The 27,235-nt window shown below is 36.1% G+C and overlaps 1 protein-coding gene across 4 annotated transcripts in view; it reads right to left on the reverse strand.

Annotated features, from left to right (window-relative positions):
• The window catches only part of DENND2B (DENN domain containing 2B), a 155,423-nt gene that overhangs the window by 6,432 nt on the left and 121,756 nt on the right, over nucleotides 1–27,235 (reverse strand). For all 4 annotated transcript variants that reach the window (XM_039350205.1, XM_039350207.1, XM_039350208.1 and 1 more), the window contains 5 exons: nucleotides 19,033–19,110; nucleotides 15,521–15,661; nucleotides 13,404–13,552; nucleotides 2,410–2,587; nucleotides 449–490 (listed from right to left, as the gene is read on the reverse strand). In XM_039350205.1, the coding sequence (XP_039206139.1) occupies nucleotides 449–490; nucleotides 2,410–2,587; nucleotides 13,404–13,552; nucleotides 15,521–15,661; nucleotides 19,033–19,110 (588 nt within the window). The remainder of the gene's footprint in view (nucleotides 1–448; nucleotides 491–2,409; nucleotides 2,588–13,403; nucleotides 13,553–15,520; nucleotides 15,662–19,032; nucleotides 19,111–27,235) is intronic.

The following is a 27,235-nucleotide window of genomic DNA, read 5'->3' on the forward strand; positions in this document are numbered from 1 at the left end:
AAATACAAGCTTTAATTGCTTCAGATTAATTTATCTCATCTGAAGTATTTTCATGGCAGTAGCCAAGACAATGTGTTGTGGTTTTAAGTGCAGAGGAATGGTAATACATAGCGTATGTTGCAAAAAACAGGACAATCTCATGCCCCCACTATTGTGCACTGCACAATGTCTTCCCTGATTATGACTGCAGTGCAGCTAAGTACAAGCAAACACTGCTATAGAATTCTTGTGTGCTGATTAAGGAAATTAAAAGACAAGATTTACAGATTTTGCATTTTTCAGTGGAAATTACTGAGCCCATATAGAGCCCTCCATCCACATTTTCTCATTCTCAGCTGGATAGGAGGACATTCACAATGAATCCTACAAATCTATTTTTTTAAGTTGTGAGGCTCTTCAGTACAAATAAATACAAAATAAAATACAAATACAAATAATATAACAGTACCTGTCTGATGAAACGATCGGACCCAAGGTTCACCATCAAAGCCTACAAGAATTGACACAAAAATCTTTTGATGATTGGAAGCATTTTGTTGCTACTGAGTCTTGATCAATGAACAAAACTTCTACTTAATACCTTATGACTCCAAAGAATTTAAAGCAGAAGCAGCCTAATCTTGTGGGCTGCACAGTGTACAGTATCTGCACATTCATGTGTGTCTGATTACTAAGTCAAATGGAATGCCTTGAACAAAAATTAAAGCTTAAAGCTTAAAAACAGCCACTATAGTGCAGTGTTATCCCAAACACTATTAGTATTACTTTCAGGAGGAAGCTTACATTTTAGCAGAGAACGTATGTCCAAAAAGGACACACAGTGATCAAGAAATGGAGCACTTCATAGTAATCTCTATATTTTTCAATTCACTGTATGTGTAAACAACATGGTGGTATTAATGTCCTAACTTTGAAACAGAAACCATTGAATCTGGAACCTATTCATATCTGAGAAGAACAGAAGGGAAGTATCTGAGTCAAGGAGCATATATATGAAGCTCTCAGATGGGCCAGACAAAATGACAGGCTTTCCCTCAGGATGATGTGGAAGGGGAAAAAGAAACATAGCTGCCTCATGCAGCTTCTCCTAACAAACATTACCAAAGACTTTAAGGCACTCCACTAAATCTAATAATAAAGAAAGCTACATTTTTTATTTGGGAAAAAGCTTGTCAATGACAGTAATGTTATACATTTGAAAACAGAAGGTTAAAATACAAAAGCTACCTCACAGAGATGTTAGATAACACTGACTAAGAATCAATCCTATCAAGACATTTATCCCCCGTTTTTTATGATACTACAGTATAAAATAATATCAGATATATCTGGTTGTTGTTAATCCTGATTTTTCACACTGATAGCTACTTCTCACATTTCAGTCTCTTTTCATTTGCTTTCATGTTTACTGACTTTATATATCAGGAAATCAGTTCTTATGCTCAGATTATTTCATAGTGGATGAAAGAACAGGAAAGGAGAATCAACTCAGAATTCATTTCAGAAAAGGAGTAATGTTAGCACCATACTTTAGATCATATTCTGAATGTGTCAGATAAGGGTGCATTGCTTGCTACTGCTGTAAAAAACACGGTGTGTTTGGAAATATAACAGCTTCCACTGCTATTTTATTTCCCAAGCACAATACTATAATAATTATATTTTTGCACACTCAGTATAGTTTCATTGCTTCTCTCCCAAGTCCTTAGAAGAAACTGCCCATATATGAAAGAGAAGTATTTTAGTTCTCCACTATATTGTTTTTAACTCTGTATTTTGCAATATATTTGAATTAAATGTTAAAGATTGCAAGTGGAAAACTAGAAAATGTATAAACACAGCTACCTTCCAACGAGCTTTAATTCCAAATTAGAGCTAATCAAAATATAGGCTTTTTCAAAGATTTTTGAAAGACAAGTTGACATAGTTCAAAAACTTTCACCCAAGATCTTCACTGGCATAATGTCCCCTTTCTTCTTCCAAATATATTTATTTTATGGTAAGCTTCTGGGTGGTGAACAAAGCAATCTCAAACAATTGTCTTCATGAGAAAAATTAACCAAAAACATTGTCAGAATCAGATGGCCAAATAGTATATTTACAAAGTATTGAAAATCATCAAAAGGCCTCCTTCAAAGAAAAGTTCTCAGAAAATTTCTAAAGTTCATTAAAGGAGACAAATGGATCTCCAGAGACGTAGATGCTAGCATACTTATTTTCATCCTTGAAACATCTTCAGTAGATTTGGGATCAGTAATCCCTCAGCCCAAGTAACCCCAGAGTTTGCCTTTGAAAAGAGCCACCAAAGAAATCTAACTAATGACCAATATATAAAGCTTTTAATAAAAAAAATCTGTTGAATATATTGAAAACTTCTGTTTGAGTATGAGCTATTAAATCCATTCTTACCTCTTCTACAGGTAGCTCCTTTAATTTGGGCAGTGAGCTTGACAACAATCCAACCAAAAATGGAGTTGGGCAGCAGACAATGTCAATCATGGAAGAAGGGAGGACGGGAATGAAGGTATGTTGCCATGAGAAGGGGTACAGTAAAGCCACTACAGCATGAGAACAACTGGAGAGGGTGCTGAGGAGAAATGAAATGATATTGTTATGTGCCATCTTCCACCTTTTTTCTTAATAAAACTCAAGAAAGACTATTCTGTGTTTCTCTTCTCCATGACATTTATAAGCACTGCATACTAGATAAGTAACGTACAATAAGAACACCGATTAAAATTTATCAAATTAAAAAAAAAGATTAAATGAAATACCATCAAAGGAAGAAATAATTTAAAAAATACTAGTTTGTGCAGAAATGGACAGACTTACTCTGAGGCTGAAAGAAAAAGAAACAGGATATTTTCAAACTTTGGACTTATTTTATCAATGGCTGGAGAAAAGAATAAGGGATTAGGAATTAAATTTGTATTCGTGAATGATATACTCAGACAACACGTTTGTGGAATAGGTACTTTCGAATTGTATTAAAAAATCAATAAAAACTTTTTTAAAAAAAGAATGATACAGCTAATGATTATGGATTTTAACTTCAGATTAAATACCAGCATACCATGGATAATGTCAAGGAACTATTTCGCTCTCCAGAGCAACACTGGGCAGCTTACAATGGACTTTTGCACTTTAATAGCTAATCTTTTCTACTTTAAAGCAGAGTATGGCAACTCTGTTGCTAATAGTCTGGCTACTGATATCTTTCTGACAATGTCTGGCAATTGCTCTTCCTTTAACTTTCAACTATTGTTCATGCATCATCTATCACTGCTTACATTTGTCACACTTCATCTAAAAGGGCAACTTGTCTATGAGTCTGTCTGGCCTGGAGACCAAAATAATAAAAGTCTCCACCTAGACCAAATACAGTTTTCCTCGACAGCATTTGGTTTTTTTTAATTCCTCTATTTACCAGAGATAGAAGAAGAAAAGTTTATTTGTAGAGCATTTTCCAAAAAAAGGCACTTCAAACAACCACAAATTCAGAAATGCTTTTGTGCCTTTCCAGAACCTACGCTTTTAACTAGGACATCTCCTTAGTACTTTCATATTCTGCAAGGCAAAAGTCTTTCCCCCCCCTCCAATTAGCTTTTAAGGAAGAAAAGAAAATGGAAAGAACTTTTATTGTATGTGCCCCCACAGTCTGGTTAACAATGGATTCCAACAAAAATATCAAACTGTAGTTGACAAAATGTCCCAAATTAGTGGTAGTGAGCAAATGTTTGAATCACAATTAGGATTTCTTTAAACTGGATTTTATTAACAAGGAGTTGTGGGTATGTGGGTGTGTGCACAAATGTGTACACAATACTTGTGTCTAGTGTGAAAGCACTCACACACATACTAACTTCAGAACTTTTATTAGTTGAAATGCTGTCCTGTAATAAGTGATCCATTTACTGATATGCAAGACCATAAGGTGACCCTAGATGGCATCAAACCTCTGTTTGGAATCTTTTTGCTGCCTCTTTGAGCAAAAATATTTCTAAAGACTACACAAGAAGACACAAAACTATTTGCCCAGTACAGATGGGATACCAGCGGAAGATTTGGGATCTGTTGTCTGAGCATTCTGAGAACACTTTCTTTTTTTATAGTAACCTGACTTCTCTAACAATAATTTGTGCTTGTGTAGACCCATCAAGTGTGAGGGTGAAGGTTTGTTCTCCGAGCTTGTAGGTTGGTTTCCGAACATTAAAAAACCATCAAGTGTGCTACCAGCTGAACATGCAACAGTTTTCCTGCCTGTTGAAGCCATCACTGCTGTGTTGGCCATGGTTTCTTTTCTTTTTTTTCCTTTCAAGAGACAATATGGAAGAGTAAGCTGCAACAGAGGCATAAGGCCTTTAACTGCTAGCATTTGAAGCTCTCCATATGGAAGCGCCTCAGGCCACTAGGGTGCCAAGGAACCAGAAATTTGGGATATTTCCCAAATTAAATGGTCATTGCACAATCTCTTATGTCTTATTCATGGAATGTTATAAGGGATTTAGATAGCTATGTTCTCCTTTTGTAATCATCAGTTTTTCCTATCTCTTCCATCATTTTTCTGTCCAGAGAAAATGTTTTTAGTAGCAATAGCAGTCATCTATCTGGAAGCCGTATAAACCCTGTGGCAATTCAATAAACGTAACAACTGGGAGGGCAGAAGATGAGGCAGAAAGCCACTGCTGGTAAAAAGCTGATTTTTAGAAATTACAGTGCTCTGCAGAGATTTTAGGAATTTGGCAACAAAACAACCCTATGCATATTAAATATAGACGTGCCAATACTACTCTCTTTTGCACATATCTAGGCTGTAACATATCTGTGTGTGAAAATGAGTATGAACTAACTTGGGGAAAATAGTTGTCTTAGCAATCAGAGATTAAGCTGTTATCCTGGGTAAAAAGACCAGCTTTTCACACAGTTACTGAAAAAGTAGCACTAGTTGTTACTGAAAAAGTAGCACTAGATGTCTCTTCCACTCTAAGTAGGCACAGTTGGAAAGAAAACATGTAAGTGGTCTCCAACAGTCCAGAATTAAGGGCACTCTGCTTTGGAATATCAGCTAATACTTCTTCCAGGCACTTCAACATCTCTTGAAAAAAAAAATATTTAGGAAGATATTTAGCTGGCATGTTTCTTCACTTTACAAATTCTCTTCTTCATTTATAATTTGGCTTTGCTAATATTGTATTCCATGTAATAGTTAACTTATTCTCTTTTAAAAATGTTTTTGGTGTGTGGTGATAGTTTAAAATTATGTTGACTATATTTATACCTCAGTTTCCTATTTCAAAATTGAAGTTAAAACAAATATCACATACTCCTCTCCTTATCCCATTTATAGGTAGTTCTCCACATATTATGGCAATAAGGACCTGAACGTCCATCACTAAGCACTGTGGTCATAAAGCATAATCACATTGCTTAGTGACGGCAATCCCTGCAGTCCTAGTTGCCACTGTTAACTGAATCATACGACCACAGGGGTGCTGGGACAGCTAGACATCTGAGGACTTCTGAGGAATAGTCGTAGGTCAAGGACTACCTGTATGGGTAATGTAGAATTGCCACTTAACAGCTCATTCTTGGGGACAGCTTCTTAGTTCAGGAGCTTTCTTTTTGTGTGAAATTCCTTCTGTTTCAAAGATTGGTGTTTACTCTGATGCTTTTGGATTGGAAGAAATACTTAGTGCAATAAATATAGTATTGCTATATATTCAGGAAAAAAAATCGGTTTGACGTGCAATCTGTTTGATTCTTCCGATCTTGCAATTCCTGATGGGCATGGGAACTTTAAAGTGTTTAGGAGACAATCTTAGACCAAGGAGTTTTCCCATTCACAGATGGAATTCCAGCATCTTTGGAATGAATTCAGTTCCACAGAGGGCCCTGGGTCAAGGCGGCTGGCAATCATGATTAATGCAGCCTCCTTATCAAACATTTCCCTTTCAGAAGTGTTATCTAGCATGTGAGGCTTTGGCCTTGACTTTTATCTTGCTCAATAGAATATAAAGTTTTTTTCCCACCCTGAAAAAGCAAACAATGCTCTGATTCAGAAAAGAAAAATAGGGCATACTTGAGATTTTCAAGCATAATTCTTTAACTTACTTTTAATGACAGCATAGCTGATCAACTCAAAAAAATAAATGAAGCTAAAATGAGAGCCAAATTAATCTAAAAATGAGAACACAAACATTCCTCTAGTTTCTATAAAACTTCCTTTTCTAACTTGCACTTTTCGAGAAAGCAGGACTAAGATGAAATCATACACACACATACACTCTCCTCTCTCATGTGCAGTTCCCACGCTTAGGCCTCTTCTCCTGAGATCTCCTCACTGAGAAACTGGGGGAAGTAATAACTAGTCAGTTATATTTGATTTTAACTGCTACAGCAATAGTAACAACAAGAATATATTGTACTAAAATGTAGTAAAATCAGGCATTTAAACTTTACTGGATTTGAAATGACAGAGGCTTCCAAAGATGAGAAAGGAGCCATGAAAGTTCATTTGCTACAATAAATGTCATTATCAGATACTCTATTTGACTTTGCTGTGATTAAAAAAAGAAAAAAACAGGTTGGCTTGATTCAAACAATCAGAATAGATTTCTAAATGGCTCCTTACAAATTTGAATTGTTTCAACTTTAGATATATATCCAAAAGTCAGCCTTCAGTGGAGCTTTGTGTCTTATACTAAGTCAAGGATAGATAATAATCTCACCCTCCAGTCAAGCTGGAAATTCTTGGGATTCTATTCCCAAGACCCATGGAAGGCACCAAATTGGACACGGCTGTTATAGGTCTTTATGTGGATTCCCCATTCAGGAAAAAAAATCCTGACCTACCTCTTCTACCCATAGAGTTGTCATCTGCCCCAAAACTATATCTGCAGATATTACAGATGAATTGACAGCCTTTGCTCATTGTTCCAAAAAAGCAAAAGGGATAAGTAAAGGTGGTCTGCAACTTGCAATCATTTGTTTAGTGACTGTAACAACTGCACTGGAAAAAGTGATTTCCTCAAGCAGCATCCCCATGGTTACGTAATCACAATTTAGGCACTTGGCAACTAGTTTACACTTATGACGGTTGGAGAGTCCCTGGGTCACATTTGCAACCTTCCCAGCTGGCTTCTAACAAGCAAAGTCAATGGAGGAAGCTGGATTCCCCTTAATAACTGTGTGATTCACTTAACAACTAAAGTGATTCACTTAATGACTGTAACTTAGCAAAAATAAGTTGTAAAATTGGGCATGACTCACTTAACAAATGCCTCGCTTAGCAACAGGAATTCTGGTCTCAATTGTGGTTGTGAGTTGAGGACTACCTGTAGATCAGTGGTTCTCAACCTTTCTAATGCCGCAACCCCATCATACAGTTCCCCATGTTGTGGTGACCTCCAACCATTTATACATCACCGGGTGCCAGGGGCGTGGCCAAAGAAAAGGGGAAAAAATGGCAGACAGCCTTGTTTGGCGACCCCCGTGAAATGGTCGTTCGACCCCAAATGGGGTCCCGACCCACAGGTTGAGAACCACTGCTGTAGATGAAGAACTGAATTGCCAATACAGTTTCTTAGGTAAAAAAGGGAAGAAGTAGCACTAAACCCTTGAAAAATCAAACATGTTAATACATAAAAATGATTTTAGAAAATATTCATCTTTTGAATGGGGACAAATATTACAAAGAAGCATAATTTTATAGTACAGGAACTACAAGTGAAAATGATGATAGGTCCTCATTAATCTGTATTAATTTCTCCAATAGCTTGTTGAGGTGATGTGCCACATAAAAGAAGGTTATATCTCAGAATTGGCCAAATGAGTACATACAATCTCAAAATGTTCTTGAAGCTTGAAACACCAGTGTGCACCATAGTTGGATTCTTGGTCAGAATATCATCAACAGTTGCAAGAAAAACATGATCTGAGTTTAATCATACATAACGTCCTACTAAAAACACTACCTAGGAAAATATCTAAAGAATACTGCAGGGAAAGTCAATGTGCCACTGCAACTTTGTGAAAAGTTAAAAACAAAACAACATTATGCTGCAGACATAATATATGTGGACTTTTCACTAAGTGCTCCCTAGCATTCTGATCAGCAAGCCAGTTAAGATTGGGCTTGATGGTACAAAAACTAAGTACACTCACAGCAAGCCCCAAAATCATATTCAAAGAGGGCTCATCAATTGTTCTTTATGAAACTAGAGCAAGAAAGTGAGTAAGATTCCATTTTCAGATCTAGATCTGTATTCTTCATTACTTTTACTAATGATTTGTATTATAAAGTGAAGAAAATGCTTACGAAAATGTCACAAAATTAGGTGGAGTAGCCAAGACAGAAATAAAATTCAAAACAAAGTGGAGAAATGGACCACAAATAACAGAATACATTTCCCAGGGGAAATTTCAAAAGGTATCACTTTTTCAAGCACTTTGATATAGAATGGAAGATATTTGGTTTAGCATTACAGTAATACTTGTGAAAGACTCTTAGAACAGTGATGAAGCATAAATAGAATAAGTAAGGAATGTGATTTGTTGCAAAAAGAAACAGAAAACAAATACAATTTCAGGCTACTTCAATAGAAAAAGTTTCTAAATCATGTTAATAATAATTTCCTTTTATTCTGCACTAGTCAGACTATGCCTCCAGTACTACATCTCATTCTGAGTATTTTACGAAAAAGGTACATTGACTGAATTGAGGGGATTACAAATTAAATCTTATTAAAAGATTGAAGATATTTATTTGAGAATATAAAAGCTTGGTATACGATAGCCCTTTTCAAGTACTGAAAAAAAATATTACACAGAAGAAAGTTGGCTCAATCAACCCAAATGGTACATTGAAAATAACAGATTTAACTAGAGTGCAAATTTTGGACAAGTATTACGGGAAAAGGCATAACAGGAAGTGTAGTTCATAGGTGGAATAAATTACCCAGATGGATAGTGAACTCTCCTTCACTGGCTACATTTAAGCAGAAGCTGGGGAGCCATCCATAACGGATTCTTTAATTTGGATGGTTTCTGCACTGAGCAGGAGATTTGACTCAATCATCTGAATGAGCTCTCCAATCCTATAGTTCTACTGCCTATGTGACGTGCTTCAATTATATATTTTGAATAATAGTTAAAATCAAATGATTTTCTAGTTATCCCAGCAAGGACCCAAATAGCATTTAAGCACGGTCTTTCACAATAAGGAAGAATTTTCTTAAGATTATAATCCAAGAGGGATTCCAAATGAAATTATAGGATATACCAATGTGCTCCGAAGGCAACATAGAGCTAAGTATGTTGGTGTTCTGAAGACAGAAATACTGCTGATCTAATTTCCCCTAGGACATGGAAATTGAAACTATGGGATCTTTTTGCCCTTCATCAAAATGGAGAAATTACATGCTATGCATAGCTCATTGCAACATTTCTTCCTCTCAGAAATATCAAAATAAGAACATGAGTCACTGTTGCTCTCTATGCATGAAATAAAATTGCCAGTAGAAAAAATACAAAGTGAATAGTTGTGACCGTGAGAAAAGTTTCCGAATTACAGATGCACCTTGGAACAATAGTTACATTCAAAGTCAACAAAGTAAAGGCACAAATCAGGAGCAGCTTGCACAAAAAAGTGACTTTTACATGCAACCCTCAGAAACATTTAAAAGATAAAAGTTTCAGACACAAAAAAGAAACAGGGTCGGAAGACTCGATGTGCATTTTATGCATTAAAAAAGTATTTTTATTTATTTTTACGCCTTAAATATGCATTTAGCATGAGAGAGTCAAAGAGGATTATGCAACCCTGCCGATGGTTGGTGGCTTGATGGGCGCTCCTTTTGCCTTACTAACTATTTAACTTGTAAACTTTAATCTTGTTTTTTAACTTTGTTCTTAACTGTGCTTTCTAGTCACATTTTTATATTATTTTATGATGTTATTGGTAAATTGCCTAGAGTCACTTTGGTGAGATGGGCAGTCCAGAAATTTGATAAATAAACAAAAGCTATTTTGCAGTATTAAAGGTTATTTACAGACCACAATGCAAAAATTTGATGCAGACCATGCTTTGCTCTGGTTCACATGCAATTGCCCATAATGTCGTTTATTAGCCCACAAATACAACTTGCTAATTAGTCCAATATCAGTCCAGAGATTTGGAACCATGGTTTGAAATGTTCTTAATGAGTCCAATCTTTTAGCAGTACTTATTGTGCCACTAATGAGCTGACATCCATAAGTAGTGTGCTACATCTATTTTGGTAGATACGAAACTATGCAAACCTTGCATATATATTTGTAATGGAGTCTTATTTTGGAATTGGGAAGAACGTGAATAGCACATTTCTCCCCCTCCCCCAGGCAAAAGCTCATTATCATTATCTTGGTGCTTGGTGTGGATATAGAGTTTGGGCCAAAGTCCTGAGGTAATACACAACACTGAAACAACCCAAAAAAAAATATTGTACAATCCTATATTATCTTCTCAGAATTATCCCATGGCATACAGTGTAATTTACTCCCAAATAAAGTGTCTTGTAACCAGTCTCTGTAGTGAGTTAATTTTTCCCCCCTACTTCTGAATTTTTTAAGAAATTGCTCCAACTTGTATATGCAGCAAAAGGCTTTGATCAAAATATAAGTCTGCACAGCAGGCCAAAGTGGTCCCAGTTTAATTATATGTTGACATGATTGTGGCAAATGACCTTTCTGACAAAATGCAGAACACAAACAAGTTTTGAATGATAAAGCTGAAGTTGGGAGCACAAAATGAGAAGGAATTGCATACTTTCCACATCACATCAGCCAATTATCAGATATCTACTTGTACAAAACTGTTTTAACTATGGTTACAATGTAAAGAATAACTTTTTAACTATTCATCCTTCTACCAAGTATTTTTTCCCATGAATGCAAGCCAATATAAACCTCATGTCAAAAAGACATGAGTCATGCTTAAGGATTTATCTTGTAGGGCATTGTGGATAAAGGATTTAACAAAATAATAAAAAAAATCCTATGATACTTGATGAGAATTTTAGGTTTTGCTGTAAAATATTTTTGGCTGTCTGAAGTTACAATTATTTTGTCTTGTCACCACCTAGAAGAAATTCTTCTACAATACTCCAGTGAGTTCCATAAGCTATTTTCATTATTACAAAGATACTGTAATGTCAAATATAATAATACATAACACAATACGCAGCACTACAATTACTGGGCAGCCAAAGAAAAGAGCAAAGCCCAGCTTGGACAGGTATGAATCAGTAATATAATTTACCAGCGTGGGGGCTTAATTACTACTGAATCTGTGCAATATCCACTCACTAACACTGTTATCTGCATTAACTGATAAATAGACTCCAATGGTTTTAGATAACAATTTCACAGCCTAACCTGGCAATGTTAATTGAACCTGGATCCTATTTATGCAGCAAAGTGTGTGCTCAGCCATGCATTAAAGCTTCATCAGAGAACCAACCATGATATACTTGAAAAGCAAACAGACACCATCATGATAACAGAAGACAAACATTGACCGCTTGGCCATAAAATGAATCATACCAATGTAAGTTTGTGAGTTCAGTCACCTCAGTAAATATTACTACTATTATTCTTTCAGCACTTCAGGACAATTTGCTAAAATCTTTGACAGAAATTTTTAAAGGAATATAAAAATGCATTAATATTCAGTGATGGTAAAGATAAAGTATTTCTCTCATGGAGTTAACGTGCAGTTAAGCTCACAGGTTTGGGTTTGGTTTAGTTTAGGTTTAGTTTAGCTTGAATTTCTGGGCTGGCTTCCAAAGGATCTTTCTTCTATGCAAAGAAATGTGCTGGTGAGCATTCAATCATAAAAGGTCAACCTACATCAACAGCTTACACCAGGGGTGTGGAACCCTGGCTCTTTTATGACTTGTGAACTTCAACTTGTGAACTTCAACTCCCAGAATCCCAGAATGGATGGCTCAGGAATTCTGGGAGTTGAAGTCCACAAGTCATAAACGAGCCAGGGTTCCCCACCCCTGGCCTATACTTTAGGTCAGGGGTAGGCAAATTTGGCTCTTTTATGACTTGTGGACTTCAACTCCCAGAATTCCTGAGCCAGCATGGCTGGGAGTTGAAGTCCACGAGTCATAAAAGAGCCGAGGTTGCCTGCCCCTGCTTTAGGTCATAAGCTATAGGAAAGATCATTTCTTCCAGGACAGGGATTGCAATACTTAGTAAAATATACTTTTTCATCCAAGATATTATATTTCTGAGTACAATGTCAAACAGGCAGTCCTCAACCTACAACCATCATTTAGCAATGGTTCAAAGTTACAACGGTACTGAACACAAGGGTGACTGGTCCACTCACTTACAACTGTCACAGCATCCCCAAGGTCACATGATCACTGTTTGTGGCTAGCAAAGCCAATGGGAGAAGGCAGATTCATTTGACGACCATGAAAATCACTTAACAACCAGGAGGGTTCACTTAATAACCATGGCAAAAAAGGCCATAAAATGAAGTGTGATTCACTTGAGAACCGCCTCATTTAGCAATGAAAATTCTAGTCTCAATTGTGGTTATAAGTCAAAGACAAGCTGTATGTGATTGTGAAAAACTCACTGGCCCTGTACAAGCATACCTGGCATCAGTTCCCTCTGTCCTATTCTTTTGTTATTTTGTGTCTTATAGGGAAGTACTTTGAGATAGGATATGAAATATTATTATGCAGAAAGCATTCATTTAGCCTAGCAGTACACAATTTCTTAGCTGGCTTGAGGGCTGGTGACATGGTGATAGCATGCAGGTGGTTTGCGCTTTTTCAAAAAAAATATTTTTAGGAGTTTTAGCCTATCTTTTTTGGCTTTGTCATGAAAAGTGACAAGAAACTAGACCTTTCAGATTAGGGGGCTTGCTACTGAAATCCAGAAATACAATATTCTAAGATTTAGGAGTGGAATAAAAAAACCATATACCCTTTAATAGGCCAACCTCTTTGATATGACAGCAATGTTCTGCTCTGGAGAGAAGTGTTGTCTATTTCCTTTTTTCTTACTACTTTGCATCTTCTGTTTTACTAAGATACAACACATGCATCAATTTTTAAAAGGAAAAAGAAAAAGGAGGAAGATGAATATTCTATTTTCTGAAGCTATCTGCTTCTGCTTTATACGAAAATATCTTGGTATTCTCTCAGGATTGAAGCAAAATTTTGCATATATTACTGCTGACAAGTAATTAGCAGAAAGGTATCTATATTTTTTTTAAATGAAGAGAGACATGATTGTAAGGAATATTATGCAAGGTAATATATTATTCCTTTAATCTTTTTGAATCACTAACAATTTTCTATTGAAATTTCTATTGACACCCATGGAGTTCTTGAATGGCTCACCTGAGTTTGTCTGCTACAAAGATTACTCGTCGCTCCAACAGGAGTGAAGCAAAGATTCTGATGATCTGCCGTATACTCAGACACTTGAAAAGGCACTCAAAGTCCACATGTTCCAGCCGAGAATCCATTGGTCGGCGAAGCTCTATCACCTGAATGTATTCCACAATCACAATTGACACTCAAATTAGCTTGATTTTAAATGTTGGCCACAGCCCGATCTTATTCTCAATTATTCTATAACAGTAAAAAAAAAAAAAACATTTCTCAAAAGCATTAGTAGGGTACATAAGACTTGGATGAAGAGTTACAAAATATTATGATCAGATATACAAAGGTCACAAAATAGGGGTTAGTAAATTCAGCAGAGGGTAGCATTAGAGGAATATCTTGGCAAACTAGGACAATGGGCAGAAGCCAGAAAGATGTATTTCAAAAAGGACAAATACAAATTTCTACATTTTGGTAAAAAAAATAATAATCAAAGGACTGGTATAGGATTGTGGGGTGAACCAATACTGGACAGCAGTACATGCAAAAAAAAAAAAAAAAAAAAAAACCCATGTAAGTGCCCTAATGGATCACAAGGAATATGAGCCAATAAGTAGAAGAACGTCAACTTTTTTTTTTAAAAAAAATCCTCTTTATGAAATTATTGGAATTAGTGACTATTCTGTTGGTCAGACCACATTGAATATTGCAGTCTAGGCACCAAGTTTTTAGGAAGAACATTGACAAACTGGAACATGTTCAAAGGAAAGTAAGCAACTAAGATAATAAGGGACTTATGCTGCCCAGCACTCCTCTATGAGGGAGAAGGGCAGTTAAGAAGTTTGAGATATATATATCTCAAATATACTTGGAATAAAAAAATATGAGGAACCATTGAAGATATTGCATATGTTCAGTCTGGAGAAGAAAAGAATATGGGAGACACGATACCTTCTTTTAGTATCTAAAGGACTGAAGGCACAGACTCTTTTAGTGTTGTTCAAGGAACAAGAAACAATATCTTCAGATTACAAGGAAGCTTGTATCAGTTTGACATCAAGAAAATTTCATAATGGCTAGAGCTGTTCAACAATGGAGCCAGTTGCTTTAGGACAGTGGTTCTCAACCTGTGGGTCGGGACCCCATTTGGGGTCGAACAGCCATTTCACGGGGGTCGCCAAACAAGGCTGTCCGCCATTTTTCCCCCCTTTTCTTTGGCCACACCCCTGGCACCCAGTGATGTATAAGTGGTTGGGGGTCACCACAACATGGGGAACTGTATTATGGAGTCGCAGCATTAGAAAGGTTGAGAACCACTGCTTTAGGAGATAGTGGATTCTCTTTTATCCAATGTGTTCAGACCAAGGCTAAATGATAATTTGTTTGGGGATGCTAACAGACTCCTTTGCTGGGAATATCAGACAACATGATCTCCAAGGTCCCTACTGACTTTTACATCCTATCGTTCTGTATTTCTGAGTTCTTCCACCTAAAACACTCTCAGCACAAACTTGATGGCAGGTATTGGCTTATGCAGTTGATGAGAATACAGAGAATAAAACAAGGGTTCATTGCATCATTCATCTAATATGATACATTAACACACACAAAAGCTAACTGATAATTAAAATATTATCTTTTGCATGATTAGCTTTGTTTCTAACAGAACTTTTATACATCTCTGGATTTAGTGACTTTGTGATGTTTTAATGACCAAATAGAGGAAACACTGTTAGCTCTTTAAAATGAACTTGTCTGTGATTATGTGTTGCTCCTGATGTAACAGCCAGAGATCAGCCATATGAGAAAGCACTGAGACTGATTGCTAGCTTGCCAACCTTCGTACAAACTCTGTCAGTATTTTTATTTTTTTCAGTTAATATCAAGAAAACTTGAAGAATACAGCCACTAATTAAATACAGATTCAAATTCATAAAAAAGAGACATCTAGACATTATATACTGGTGAATAAAAATCTGTATAAATGGGAACTATTAAAGAACAGCCACAAAGCATGCAATCCCTATAGTTGTGGTATCTTTTAATAATCTACTTTCATTCTTCTTAGTTATACTATTTTGGAGAATGAATGTTTGCTAGGCTTTATTTCACAATATATATTTTTTTACCTCATTTCCAGCTCCAGGCAGGAAGGTTTTGACTTTGATTGTCTTTCCAGGTGCAGGGAAAGGTGACTCCATCAAGCTCCTCATAAATGGATAAACCAGAGCAGCAGAAATTCCTCTCCTTCTTTCAACTTCATCCAGGATCTGATTCATTACAATCAAATCAGAAGCAGGAAAAAGTAAAACAGTAGCAAACACTTGTGTACTATATAAAGGGAACGGGAACTCACTTTTTCGTTTCTATGTAAGATTCTATTCCCTTGGGTTCGATTTATACGAAGTTGTCTGCTATTTATAACATTAAAAATGAATAGTACTGGAATCAAGAGGGATCAAGGTTTACTCCTCCTCTGTCTGTAATCTTCTTTCTCTTTATGCACTTCAGTCCTGCTTGTCCTCTCTCAGATATTTCATTCTCTTTTTCCACACTCTGACCACGACGTACTAGTCAATAGGCAAAGTCCTAGGTGTGCAAATCCTAGGCAGTGCTTATTTCAGTCCAATTGACAATTTAGAATTTCACGCAATTCTAGGACTGTGAAATATTCCACAAAAAGAGCTGCTCTCCTCAGAAAAAATGTACATAAGACAGCCATTCCCTGTGACATCAATATGGAAAAGATGTTTCTAGCACTCAAAATATTCATACTATCACGAATCACAATATACAGTAGCATTTTGATGGACAATTCTTGAGTCATATGACTAAATAATTTATGTTGCCTGTAGGAGTGGAATGAATCTATTCCAAACTCAGAAAATACTAGTTTATTTTAAACTTGTTTGTCAATTCAAGTCTCACCATATTGCTACTAACTGCAGCCTGATCAATATGAATTAGTTAAAAACTGGACACGTAAAACGAATGGTTTCACCAATGTCACTTTGCTCTTTTTAAAAAATCATTTTATTTAATTTTATTTTGACAGATAACTAAAAGCACAACCAAGAAAAAAGGGAAGTGGAAAGAAGTGAAAGGGGAAAGAAAGATTTATAAAAGATGTGTAAAATCAAAAAGAATGTCTAGGATAATGTCAGATTAGAACATGACATTAGTTCTACACATAAAATAATCTTTACTGTTATTGAAATCAAAGCAATAATTACCAAAGCAATAATATTTAGATAAAAAAATATTGGTCTCTGGTGAACAGAAAAAATGGTATACATCAGAAGTCTATTGTGGAACTTAAAAAAAATTCAACATGATGTAGGGAAAATGTTAATATTGCAACTGCAAATTGCAAAAGCAAATTGTACAATTAACAATTGCAAACTGCTTCAGTTTAGGCACCAAATGATATCAAAACTAAAGTTTATGAAAAACATTTTGAATGTCTTCTTGAAATTTAAAAGGAAGACATTTTGATTCTTGCACATATTAATAGAGTTTTCCCAAATCTTGTTAAATATGATTTATACAAAAGGAAATCTAATAAACTTCCCCAAAACGTTTTAGACCAGACATGTCAAACTCGCGACATCATGTGACATCGCGCGACATATCGGAACTTTTCCCGCATTGCTGGCAATGGGGTGGGCACAATTTCCTTGTGACGCGTCCGGCCCATGGGCCGGCAATTTGACACCCCTGTTCTAGACTATGTCACTACTTTCTCTCTCAAAAACATGGAGATATAAATATCTTTTAAAGAAACAATATATCTATAGTTCCATTTGAAAATCTTAAGAATACGCATATATTAGGTAATTATAAAAGTAAACTTATAATAAGCCTTTATGCAGATCATAAAACAATGATCATAAGACTGCACAGAGGAACCTCTGGCTCAAAAAAAGGAGGCTAGTCTTATTATTATTGGAAGAAGATAATAAATTGAACTGCTAATATGAGTTAAAGAACTTTTTTCAAACTAATTTAATTTCTAATAGTTCTTCATTCTTTATTCACAGCATGGTATACCAGTAAAGAGTTTACGAGATGATTGATTACTTGAATTTTAAAAAAAGCAATTTAGAATTGAATAACTCCTCAGGAATAGTTTTTTTTTCATTATAAGATTTTTAAAGCAATCTGATGAAACCATTAATCCAAGTAATGAATGAGATACAATGAGGTCTTTGTGGCAAAATACTTTTATCTCTTTGCTTTACAAATAAAAGAATGATCCAATTCATTCACAGGCACACACTGGTCTATCTTTTTGCTGAATGTATATAACAAGCTTTTTATGGTTATGCCTGGAAAGACGTTAAATATATCCTGATCAGGCTGGATTTTTCCTGAAAATATGTAAGAGATATAATATCAGATATATCTTGAAAATCTATGAAAATGTATATTATATTCTGAATATATATTTATATTTTGAATGTAAATTAAAGGAAGTTGTATTAGAAGAAGATGAACATGTTTTTAAAACTGGAGACAAAAAGATTAATAATCTTGAAAGGCTGCTGCAGCTACTCAGCCCAAGCAGACCAGGTGATCAGGGAAAACAACAGAGACTTAGCTAGACTTAGCTTCAAAACTTGGTCTGTAAGTCTTTGCAACTCCATCTGGATAGGGTTACCTTTATAGAGATTACAGATTTTACACATTATCCATCTAGTCATCTAAACAATTACTAGCATGATTATTTAGAAAGACCATCACTAAGCAAGGCATATACTATACAAATGGGTAAGAATTTGCGTACTTCTTCAGCCTACTGAGTTTCAGTCATTAATGCACTACGCTTAATCAATTTGAAAGGGGTTTAAAGTATTCAAGGAGAAACATAGCTCTTCTGGTATATGGCACACATTTTTAAGCTTAAATCTCATTCTTGTGCTCCATGCTAAGAATACACAAAAACTGCTTTTGTTCATATGCTATGAGGAGAGAGGTAAAACTATCTCTTTAGAAACATAAGATAACAAGATCTTGGGATTTTTTTATATATCCTAGCCTTCCCCAGGATCTTTCACCTAAAATTTTTAACCTATAAGGAACCATGGTTATTAAGGTCAAAACATCCACAAAGCATCAGATTAACTGAGCTTCCACAGTTTTGTTTCAACATTTGATCCCTAGTTAGCAATCTGTAGCATAGGGTAGGGGAGAAATTACTACATAGGACTTGGTAAATTCCAAATCAGTGTGCATGCAATTGTTTCTTCTGGTACATTATTTCAGGTAGTATAAACTGTAACCCTATAGTTCTATAAGCCTGCAAGCTTGCAAATACGCAGTTAGCCTACAACCATGTCCTGTGCAACGATTAAATCTTCTGGTAATAAACAAATAATGGGTTAGTATTATACCACCCCATCATTTCACATTTATGTACCAGAACTGCAACTCAACCGAAGTAACTTTAGGAAACAAAAAAGCATCAAGGCATGTATTTCAGATACAGAAATAATAAAGCACTCCTTGATAAAACCACATAAATGATCCAGCAAAATCATCCCAAGATACTGTTATCACCCATCAAGGAAAGAATGTTCATTCTTGAACAAAAGTTTTCTGTAAGCAGCTAAACAAAGAGAATGCTGAAAGACCAGCTTACCTTGGAAAATAAGTCAAAGCAACCCAGGCGGCTGATGACACAATATACTTCAGGCAGGCGTGGTCCTTTTCCACTTGGCTGCCAATTTGAAAAAAAAAAATGAGATTTGAATCACCTTTTAAGTCATTTATAAATATGATTATGCTTTTTGCATACTTTTTCTGTCATTCTTCATCTAAGTAGTCACATTGCTTTCCCTAACATGGAAAAGCAATTACACAAAGAGCCCTCTTTTCCTATGACAACTGCTGGACAATGGAGATACTCCAGCATTCTTCCAAGTCAAACCAGGTACAATTACAACTTCTGGAACTTGGAACCAAGTTTCATTTTTCCCTGGCACATGGAGGGAAGCCATCCAGACCACGCATGAGGAAGACTGAAAAAGAGGGATAAACAGTAGTACCATTCTGTGGTCAAATGTACTGTGATGGAGTTTGCTGCTATGAACTTCATTAAAGAATATGCATGCCAAATCCACAAAATATCAGAATTCATAACAGAGCTCTTACACTAATGAATACAATCAGGAAACAGTTATACTTCAGAGGATTGATTTCAGGAACCAAGGCATGGTCTACACAGGTTGACTTTATTTTCTTTCTCTTGCCCAACTGTGCAACCATTATGAGGACAAAATATTGCTTGCTTATATCCTGTTGATATGGCCCAGGTTCAACAAACAAGGAATAATCAATCCCTTAAGGCAGGGCTTTTCAACCTTTTCACCCATTGTACCACTTTTAGGATATGGAAATATCTGAGTACCACCAGTTGCCTAGCAAGGTGTGAAAAACTTGATGACCCCCCCCCAAAGGAAAAAAGTGATAAAGTACAGGTAGTCCTCGACTTACAAGAGTTCGCTTAGTGACGGTTTGAAGTTACAATGGCACTGAAAAAAGTGCCCCCCAAGGCACAGCCAAGCAAGACACCTGCCTGCCCACCCAGCGGCGCTCTCATTCCCCTCCCCCACTACCACTTTTCTAGGATGGTCGTGTACCACCTGCCAGGTGCCAATGTACCACAGGTAGTACCTGTACCACTGGTTGAAAAGCCCTGCCTTAAGGGATACTTTTGTGTTCCTTATTTTAGATACAACACTTTCCTTTTTCAATTACATCCAAAGCTATGGTGAATTTAAACAAGAATCATGTTGTTAACCCCCCTTTTATGGCTCTTTCAAAAAGTTTTTATTACTGGTGAATACCCTTGGTGATCAAATTATTGCATATGCTTTTTGCATATAATTCAGATTAATGTTTTAAAATGGAGAAGTTGAGACGGTCAGCAGGTGTATGAGCTGCCACAATAAAAAAAATTGTAAAAATTCTGTGTTACTAAGTGAACACAGATGAATGTATTTCTGGATCAAGACCTGCTGGTTAGTGGACGTCATATTTCTGAAAAAATAGGATCCTTCTTTGTCCATATTAGGTATAAAAAGGCCTTCTAAAAGCATCAAGTGATTATATCCAGCATGTGGGATTTGGGTTAAAATCATTGTGTCAAATCTGCAGGAATGTTGAAAATGTGCCAGGCGTCCTGGACAGCTACCAGCTAAGAGCTATCTTGTTGAATGCCAGTAAAAACACTGCATTCCTGGATCCTATATAATAGCAGGAACAATAATGCTCACAGTTTAATCAAAGGCTGTGGCCCCATATTTTTTTCAAGAAAAATATCTTAAAATTTATAATGTCACTTTTCTTTTTTTATTAAGTATGTTTACGTCTCAAATGTCTCTTCCTTCATGGCCTGTATTTTAGTTAACTTCCTTTTATCAATAACATTGATTCATATTGTATTTACATATCATGATGACAAAGAGTGGAGCACACTAGAGTGGAAAGGCTATTGACTGGCTGAAACTTTTACTTCTATTAACTCTGTTGGTGGTGAATGGGAAAAGCCATTTGATATTTTCAATTCTTTTTAAATCTATGACACTGGGGGGGAAAATAAAACAAGATTTCTTCAAGTTCACTATTTCTCAGATAAGTTTGTTTTCCCAAAACACAGCCTTTTTCATATTTAAGCAGACCAACTGGTTGGACTGTAATAAAGTTAATGTGAGTTATTTGAGTTCTGTAGTTACAGGAAACCTGCATGCTGTGATCTTGATTAGTATACTAAGACAAAGGAGATCTTTCTACCAAGGTTCATCTCCAGATACCACAAGGTAGCCACCTTTCTGTGAAGCCTTATTGATCCAGCATAGCAGGGCTCAAGCAATGAGTCACATGGCAGCAGAAATGACCTGAATCTGAGGGCAGATTCATGCAGCTCATCTGTACATGACTACATTCATTGGTTCTGCTCAGATGTTTTCATATAACTTCCTTTGTCAAATGAATCATCTGAATTACTTCCCATTGTATAATATGCAGTTCTGTGCATCCCAGTTACTCCTACTAAAGTGAGTGAGGCTGAAGCATGTCATAACAGCCTGTGTGGCCATGGGCCATCCAAATTATCCACTTCCCACAATTAAGGTGCAAAACACAATGAGATCTTGCTGTTCTTACTACATGATCAACAATGCCTAGAGCAGCTATAAAGAGTAAGCTTTGAATTTCCTGTGCAAATGAAATTAATATAGTCTTGAGCACAGGGAAGCATATTCCCACAAAATTTAATTAGCCACTCTTCCAAAAAAGGTATCATACAATATTACCAATAAGAAATATTGTGGCAATTAATATATACAAAGCTAATTCAGTATACTTAAAGGAAATATATGGTTTAGTAAGATTAAGAATATTGTGAGTTTTAAATGGACGATTTAGTTTTATTTTTTTAATCTTAATTTTATTTTTAAAATTAGTTTTAATCTAATATGAATCATTTTCTAAAATTATAGTTTTACAATATTGCTACTAAATATTTAAAAATAACCCAATCTGTTCATTACATTTCCAACAGTTTTGCAGTCATTGTTATTGTTATCCATTTTAGCAATCAGAAGTGGTATGATATACCAACAATAAAGCCTCTTGTCCAATCCTCTAATATTTGTAATAAATTTAATATTCTTCTTCCAATGTTTCTCCCCGTTTCATCTCTATTTCTACATTAAATTCTACAGCCATTGAATCATGAGTTTTTATTTATTTTGGATTTGGAGTCATACCTTACCAATAATTTATAAACCCAGTCTAAGAAATGTTTCAAGTTATACACTATAAGGTTTATTAATTCTGTCAAGACTCTCACTATTTCCCTTTGTTTCTATAGTCCTATGCTATCAATTTGAAGATATCTAAACCAACCTTATGACCTTCTAAAATAAAATCTTTATCTTATTGATACTTACATTTGCAATCTAAACAATTTTTGCTGAATATTTAATAAAAAAGTAGGTGTGGTAGAGGAATCTGGACCTACTGTACTTTTCTTCTCTATTTGTCCCAGACATTCAATACATTACATTATATGAACATTTATATACTGTTTATTCCTGCCTGTATCAAGACAGAGCAATTATAGGTAAGAATCCAATGTAGTATTTCATTGAAAAAAGAAGCTTCCAGTCTAATTTAATAGTTCTGACTTGTAAAAAAAAAAAAATGTGGAAAGGCATGAAATACCCAATTAAAGAGTCTTTGTGCTAAGTGAAACCAGTAATTGTTCATTAATTGAATAGAAGCTTCCCAATGCTGACTGTATGAGTCAGCAGTGCATCAGGGAAACTCTATACAATCTTTGTACTGTTATCAACTTTACGCAATAGTAAATACAACACCCCCCCCCATCTATCATCAAAATCAATTTTTCCTACCTGGAAATACCAATCTTTGATTTTAAATAAGGAAGCATTTGATATTATAACACCTTACAATAAAACACCCAGTAGTTAACACTTCTATTTAAACGTTTAAATGTTATGTTTCAAAAGGTTCTATTAAAATAATCTATTTAAAGTTGACTCAAACAAATCTTCCTGTAAGTCTATGAGCCTATTCCTTCACTCAAGATGAATGGAATGGAATGGAATGGAATGGAATGGAATGGAATAGAATAGAATAGAATAGAATAGAATAGAATAGAATAGAATAGAATAGAATAGAATAGAATAGGAATAAAACTGGAAGGGATCTTGGAGGTCTTTTAGTCCAGCCCCCTGCTCAAACAGGAGAGCCTATACTGTCTCAGACAAGTGACTGTCTAGCCTCTTCTTAAAAATCTCCAGTGATGGAACACCCAAGATTTCTGGAGGCAAGCTGTTCCATTGGTTAATTGTCCTCACTGTCAGGAAGTTTCTTCTTAATTCCAGGTTGCTTCTCTCTTTGATCAGTTTCCAACCATTGTTTCTTGTCCTGCCCTCTGGTGCTTTGGTGAATAACGTGACCCCCTCTTCTTTGTGTCAGCCCCTCAAATACTGGAATACTGCTATCATGTCTGTCCTATTTCTTCTTTTCTTTAGACTAGCCCAGGCATGTCAAACTCGCAACGTCAGGTGACGTATCACAACTTTTTCCCCATTGCCAGCAATGGGGTAGGCATGGTTTCAGTATGATGTATCTGGCCTGCGGGCCGGCAGTTTGACATGCCTGGACTAGCCAAACCCAAGTCCTACAGGCGTTCTTCATATGTTTTAGTCTCCAGGCCTTTGATCATCTTAGTTGCCCTTCTCTGAATTTTTCCAAACTCTCAACATCTTTTTTGTGATATGGTGACCAAAATTGGCTGCAGTATTCCAGGTGTGGTCTTACTACAGTTTTATAAAGCGGTACAAATACTTCACGTGATCTTGATTCTATGCCTCTGTTTATACAACCCAGGATTGTATTAGTTTTTCTGGTTGCTGCTGCACACTGCTGGCTCATAGTTAAGTGATCGTCCACTAGGACTCCAAGGTCCCTCTCACAGTTACTGTTTTAAAGCCAGGTCTCGCCTAATCTGTACTTGTACCTTCGATTTTTCCTGCCTAAATGTAAAACTGTGCTTTTCTCCACACTGAAACTCATTTTCTTGGATAGGGCCCATTGTTCAAGTTTGTCTAGATCTTTTTGGATGCTGAGTTTGTCTTCTGGGGTATTGACACAAGTGTTGCTGTTGGAGTTCCTTATATATGAATTTCAACATGGATGAAGCCTAATTCTAAGAAGCTTCCTCAGAATTAAATCTTGCTGTTTTTGTTGAAATTAGACACAATGTTATATCTGGAACTCTTTCTTGACCTTTATTACAGATAAAAGAAGTACTGTAGGCTGCTTGCCTCTTAATATTGGTTGTGGGACAATTAAGGGCTGAAAGCTATTGAATTCTTGTTCTGTTTGTGTGTTTTTGGGATGTATTATCTGACTCCCATAGGAAAAAAGGCTTACATTATATAACAAGCAAAGCAAGAACAAACTTCCAGGGATTGCAAATAATTGCTACTTTATAGATTCAAGATACCAGGAACTCCTATTAAAATTTAATTAATTAGAACTATAGCCTCAGCTATAAAAACAAAAGTATTTGAATATAATTTCTAACAACCCCAAGAAGTAAAGTAGCCAACCAGAAATCAAAGTTGAATTTGTCAAAAAGACATTAATGGCACTCATCAGAACCATCTTAAAGCAATTAATTATGTAAAGGCAATAAAACGTCTCACTGAATGAGACCATGCTGTATTATTCACTCTTGCAGGAATCTGACAACTGTACTTGTCTAACTGTATTTTTTTCTGAAATGAAAATATTAAGCAAAAATTGGACTGGAAGTAGAACCTGACAGTGCCAGACATTACTTAACATAGAGTGCCAACATTATTTTGTAACCCTCTAAATTATGCATTTATTACAAATTCAGATCACATTGCATAGATCAGAAAGCATAGTATGAACATGCATTGTCAGAAGGAAGAATAAATACAAGACTAGATAAATATAAATAAATAGAAAGCTTGGTATAATAGCAGCAGTTATCTGCAGTTCCACATGCTCTCACAGTGTCCATGTGGTCCTCCATCTAACCCCACCAGCATTTTTGCTCACCTAGTAAGCATCCAGAATCCACTATGAATTGCTCCACTTGTGTAAATTATCAGTTATTGCTGCTGCAACTATTCTGAGAACCATCCAGAGAGCACTGTATCATCACATGAGGATATGCTTTCTCATTTCTATTTAAGTTTTCCCCAGAAATACTCTATTCTGTTATATCTGCCAAACAAAAACTTGAGACTAAGTGTAGAGTAACTGAGAAATAAACATTAGAAGATAGCCCTGCTTAAAACAAAAAACTAAAAATACCTTGCAATCCTTAGTCAAAAATGAACACAAAACCTCTGGGAAAAAATACCCTGCATCTTGGAAAGTTAAATTATCTTATTTGTGTCTTATTTATTTTTAATTACAATATTTACTATGAACAGCATTTATATGGTACCTTACAGGACACTATCAGTAGTAGTAGTAGTAATAGTAGTAGTAGTAGTAGTAGTAGTAGTAGTAGTAGTAGTAGTAACAACAGCAATAATAATAATAATAAAATATTCAAATACAATTCCTTTGCCAAGAAAGCTGGGTTTCCCCTCAAGATCATAAACATTAAGATTTGTATACAGTATTTATGTAACAAAGAGATAATATACAATACCTTTTGTTTACATGGCTCATTATAGAACTGAAAGAAGCTATTTTAGGCTCAGTGCAAGATCTACAGTGAAAAATGCAAGTTCAACACCCATAACAAATGGTTATGATGTCTCTGCTTAAGTGCTTGTAGAGAAGGAGAGCCCATTAGCTTCTCCTTTTCTGAATAGACCATTTCTCTGTTCGTGGAATCTGATTGAAACTTTCTCCCCTGAGATAGCAACACTTATCCTACTAGACCAGGGGTAGGCAACCTTGGCTCTTTTATGATTCATGGACTTCAACTCCCAGAATTCCTAAGCCAGCCATGCTGAGGGGAAAGAGTTTCCAAGCTGAACCATACTGGCTCAGGAATTCTGGGAGTTGAAGTCCACAAGTCATAAAAGAGCCAAGATTGCCTACCCCTGTACTAAACCATCTCCTTGTTTAGCAACCTCAATCTGTTCTTTAAATGAAAATCAAAATGATTGCTAAAGTGAGCAATCTGAGCAATTAGCCTGGATTGACTACAGGAAAGTCTATGACCCAAATGCCACACACATGGATCTGTGAATGCCTGGCATTATACAAAGTCAACAGGAACTAAGAATCTTCCTCAAAAACTCAAAGGGACTGTGGAAGCCAACACTAGAAGTCAATTCAAGACAGCTCACACAAGTGGCCATCAAGTGCGGTTGTATCCTAAACAGCTCTTCTATGGTGAGCTGTCTCAAGGAAAATGATCGCACGAGGGACAAAAGAAGCGATACAAAGACACACTGAAAGCCTCTCTTAAGTCCCTGGATATTAACACCATCTCTTGGGAACTTCTGGCTCATGATCGACCGACATGTCGCACCTTGGTGTACCAGGGTTGCCAGACATATGAACACAGAAGGACAATCTTGGCACAAGAGAAGCAAGCACTCCGCAAAGCCAGAGCTGTAAATGCTGAAGTAACTGTGTCTACATTTCTTTCTTCAGTATGTGGCAGAACATTCCGTGCTAACATCGGTCTTATCAACCATCTACGGACACATCGTTGATGGCTCATAATCCACAAGAAGTCAAGGTCCTCATCGAAAATCGATGGATGAACAACAACAACAACAAAAAAAAAGTATATACAAATGTGATACACTGTTCCTGCTGCTGTTCTGCGTAAGTTTGCACACCCTCAGTCAGGTTATTATAAAGACTGGAAAGGGATACAAGTTCAAGAGTGGAACTCTGATCAGCCATCTCTTTTACATGGATGACATCAAAATCTATGTCAGATGAATCAGTGAGTCACATGGTTTACATACAACTTGCATACAACTTGATGTCACCCATGTAGAGGAAAAGTCTGATCCTAATTCCACTCTTGAACTTGTATCCATATCCAGACCTTATGATTACCTGACTGAGAGAATCAGGTAATCTGTGCAGAACAGTAGCAAGGACAGTGCATCACGTTGGTATATGCCTGCAGCACTTGATGGCCACTTGTGATCTGTCTTGAGTTGTCTTCTAATATTGTCTTCCACAGTCCCATTGAGTTCTTGGGGAAGATTCTTAGTGTCTTGTTGTGTGTGAGAGAAAGAAAGAGATTAATAAATAAATAAACCAGCACAAAACCTTTTAATATTTTTCTTTTT

Source organism: Crotalus tigris, unplaced genomic scaffold (genome assembly GCF_016545835.1).
Source record: "Crotalus tigris isolate CLP2741 ecotype Arizona unplaced genomic scaffold, ASM1654583v1 scf7180000018308.1980950, whole genome shotgun sequence".
In the NCBI taxonomy this organism is placed as follows: domain Eukaryota; kingdom Metazoa; phylum Chordata; class Lepidosauria; order Squamata; family Viperidae; genus Crotalus; species Crotalus tigris.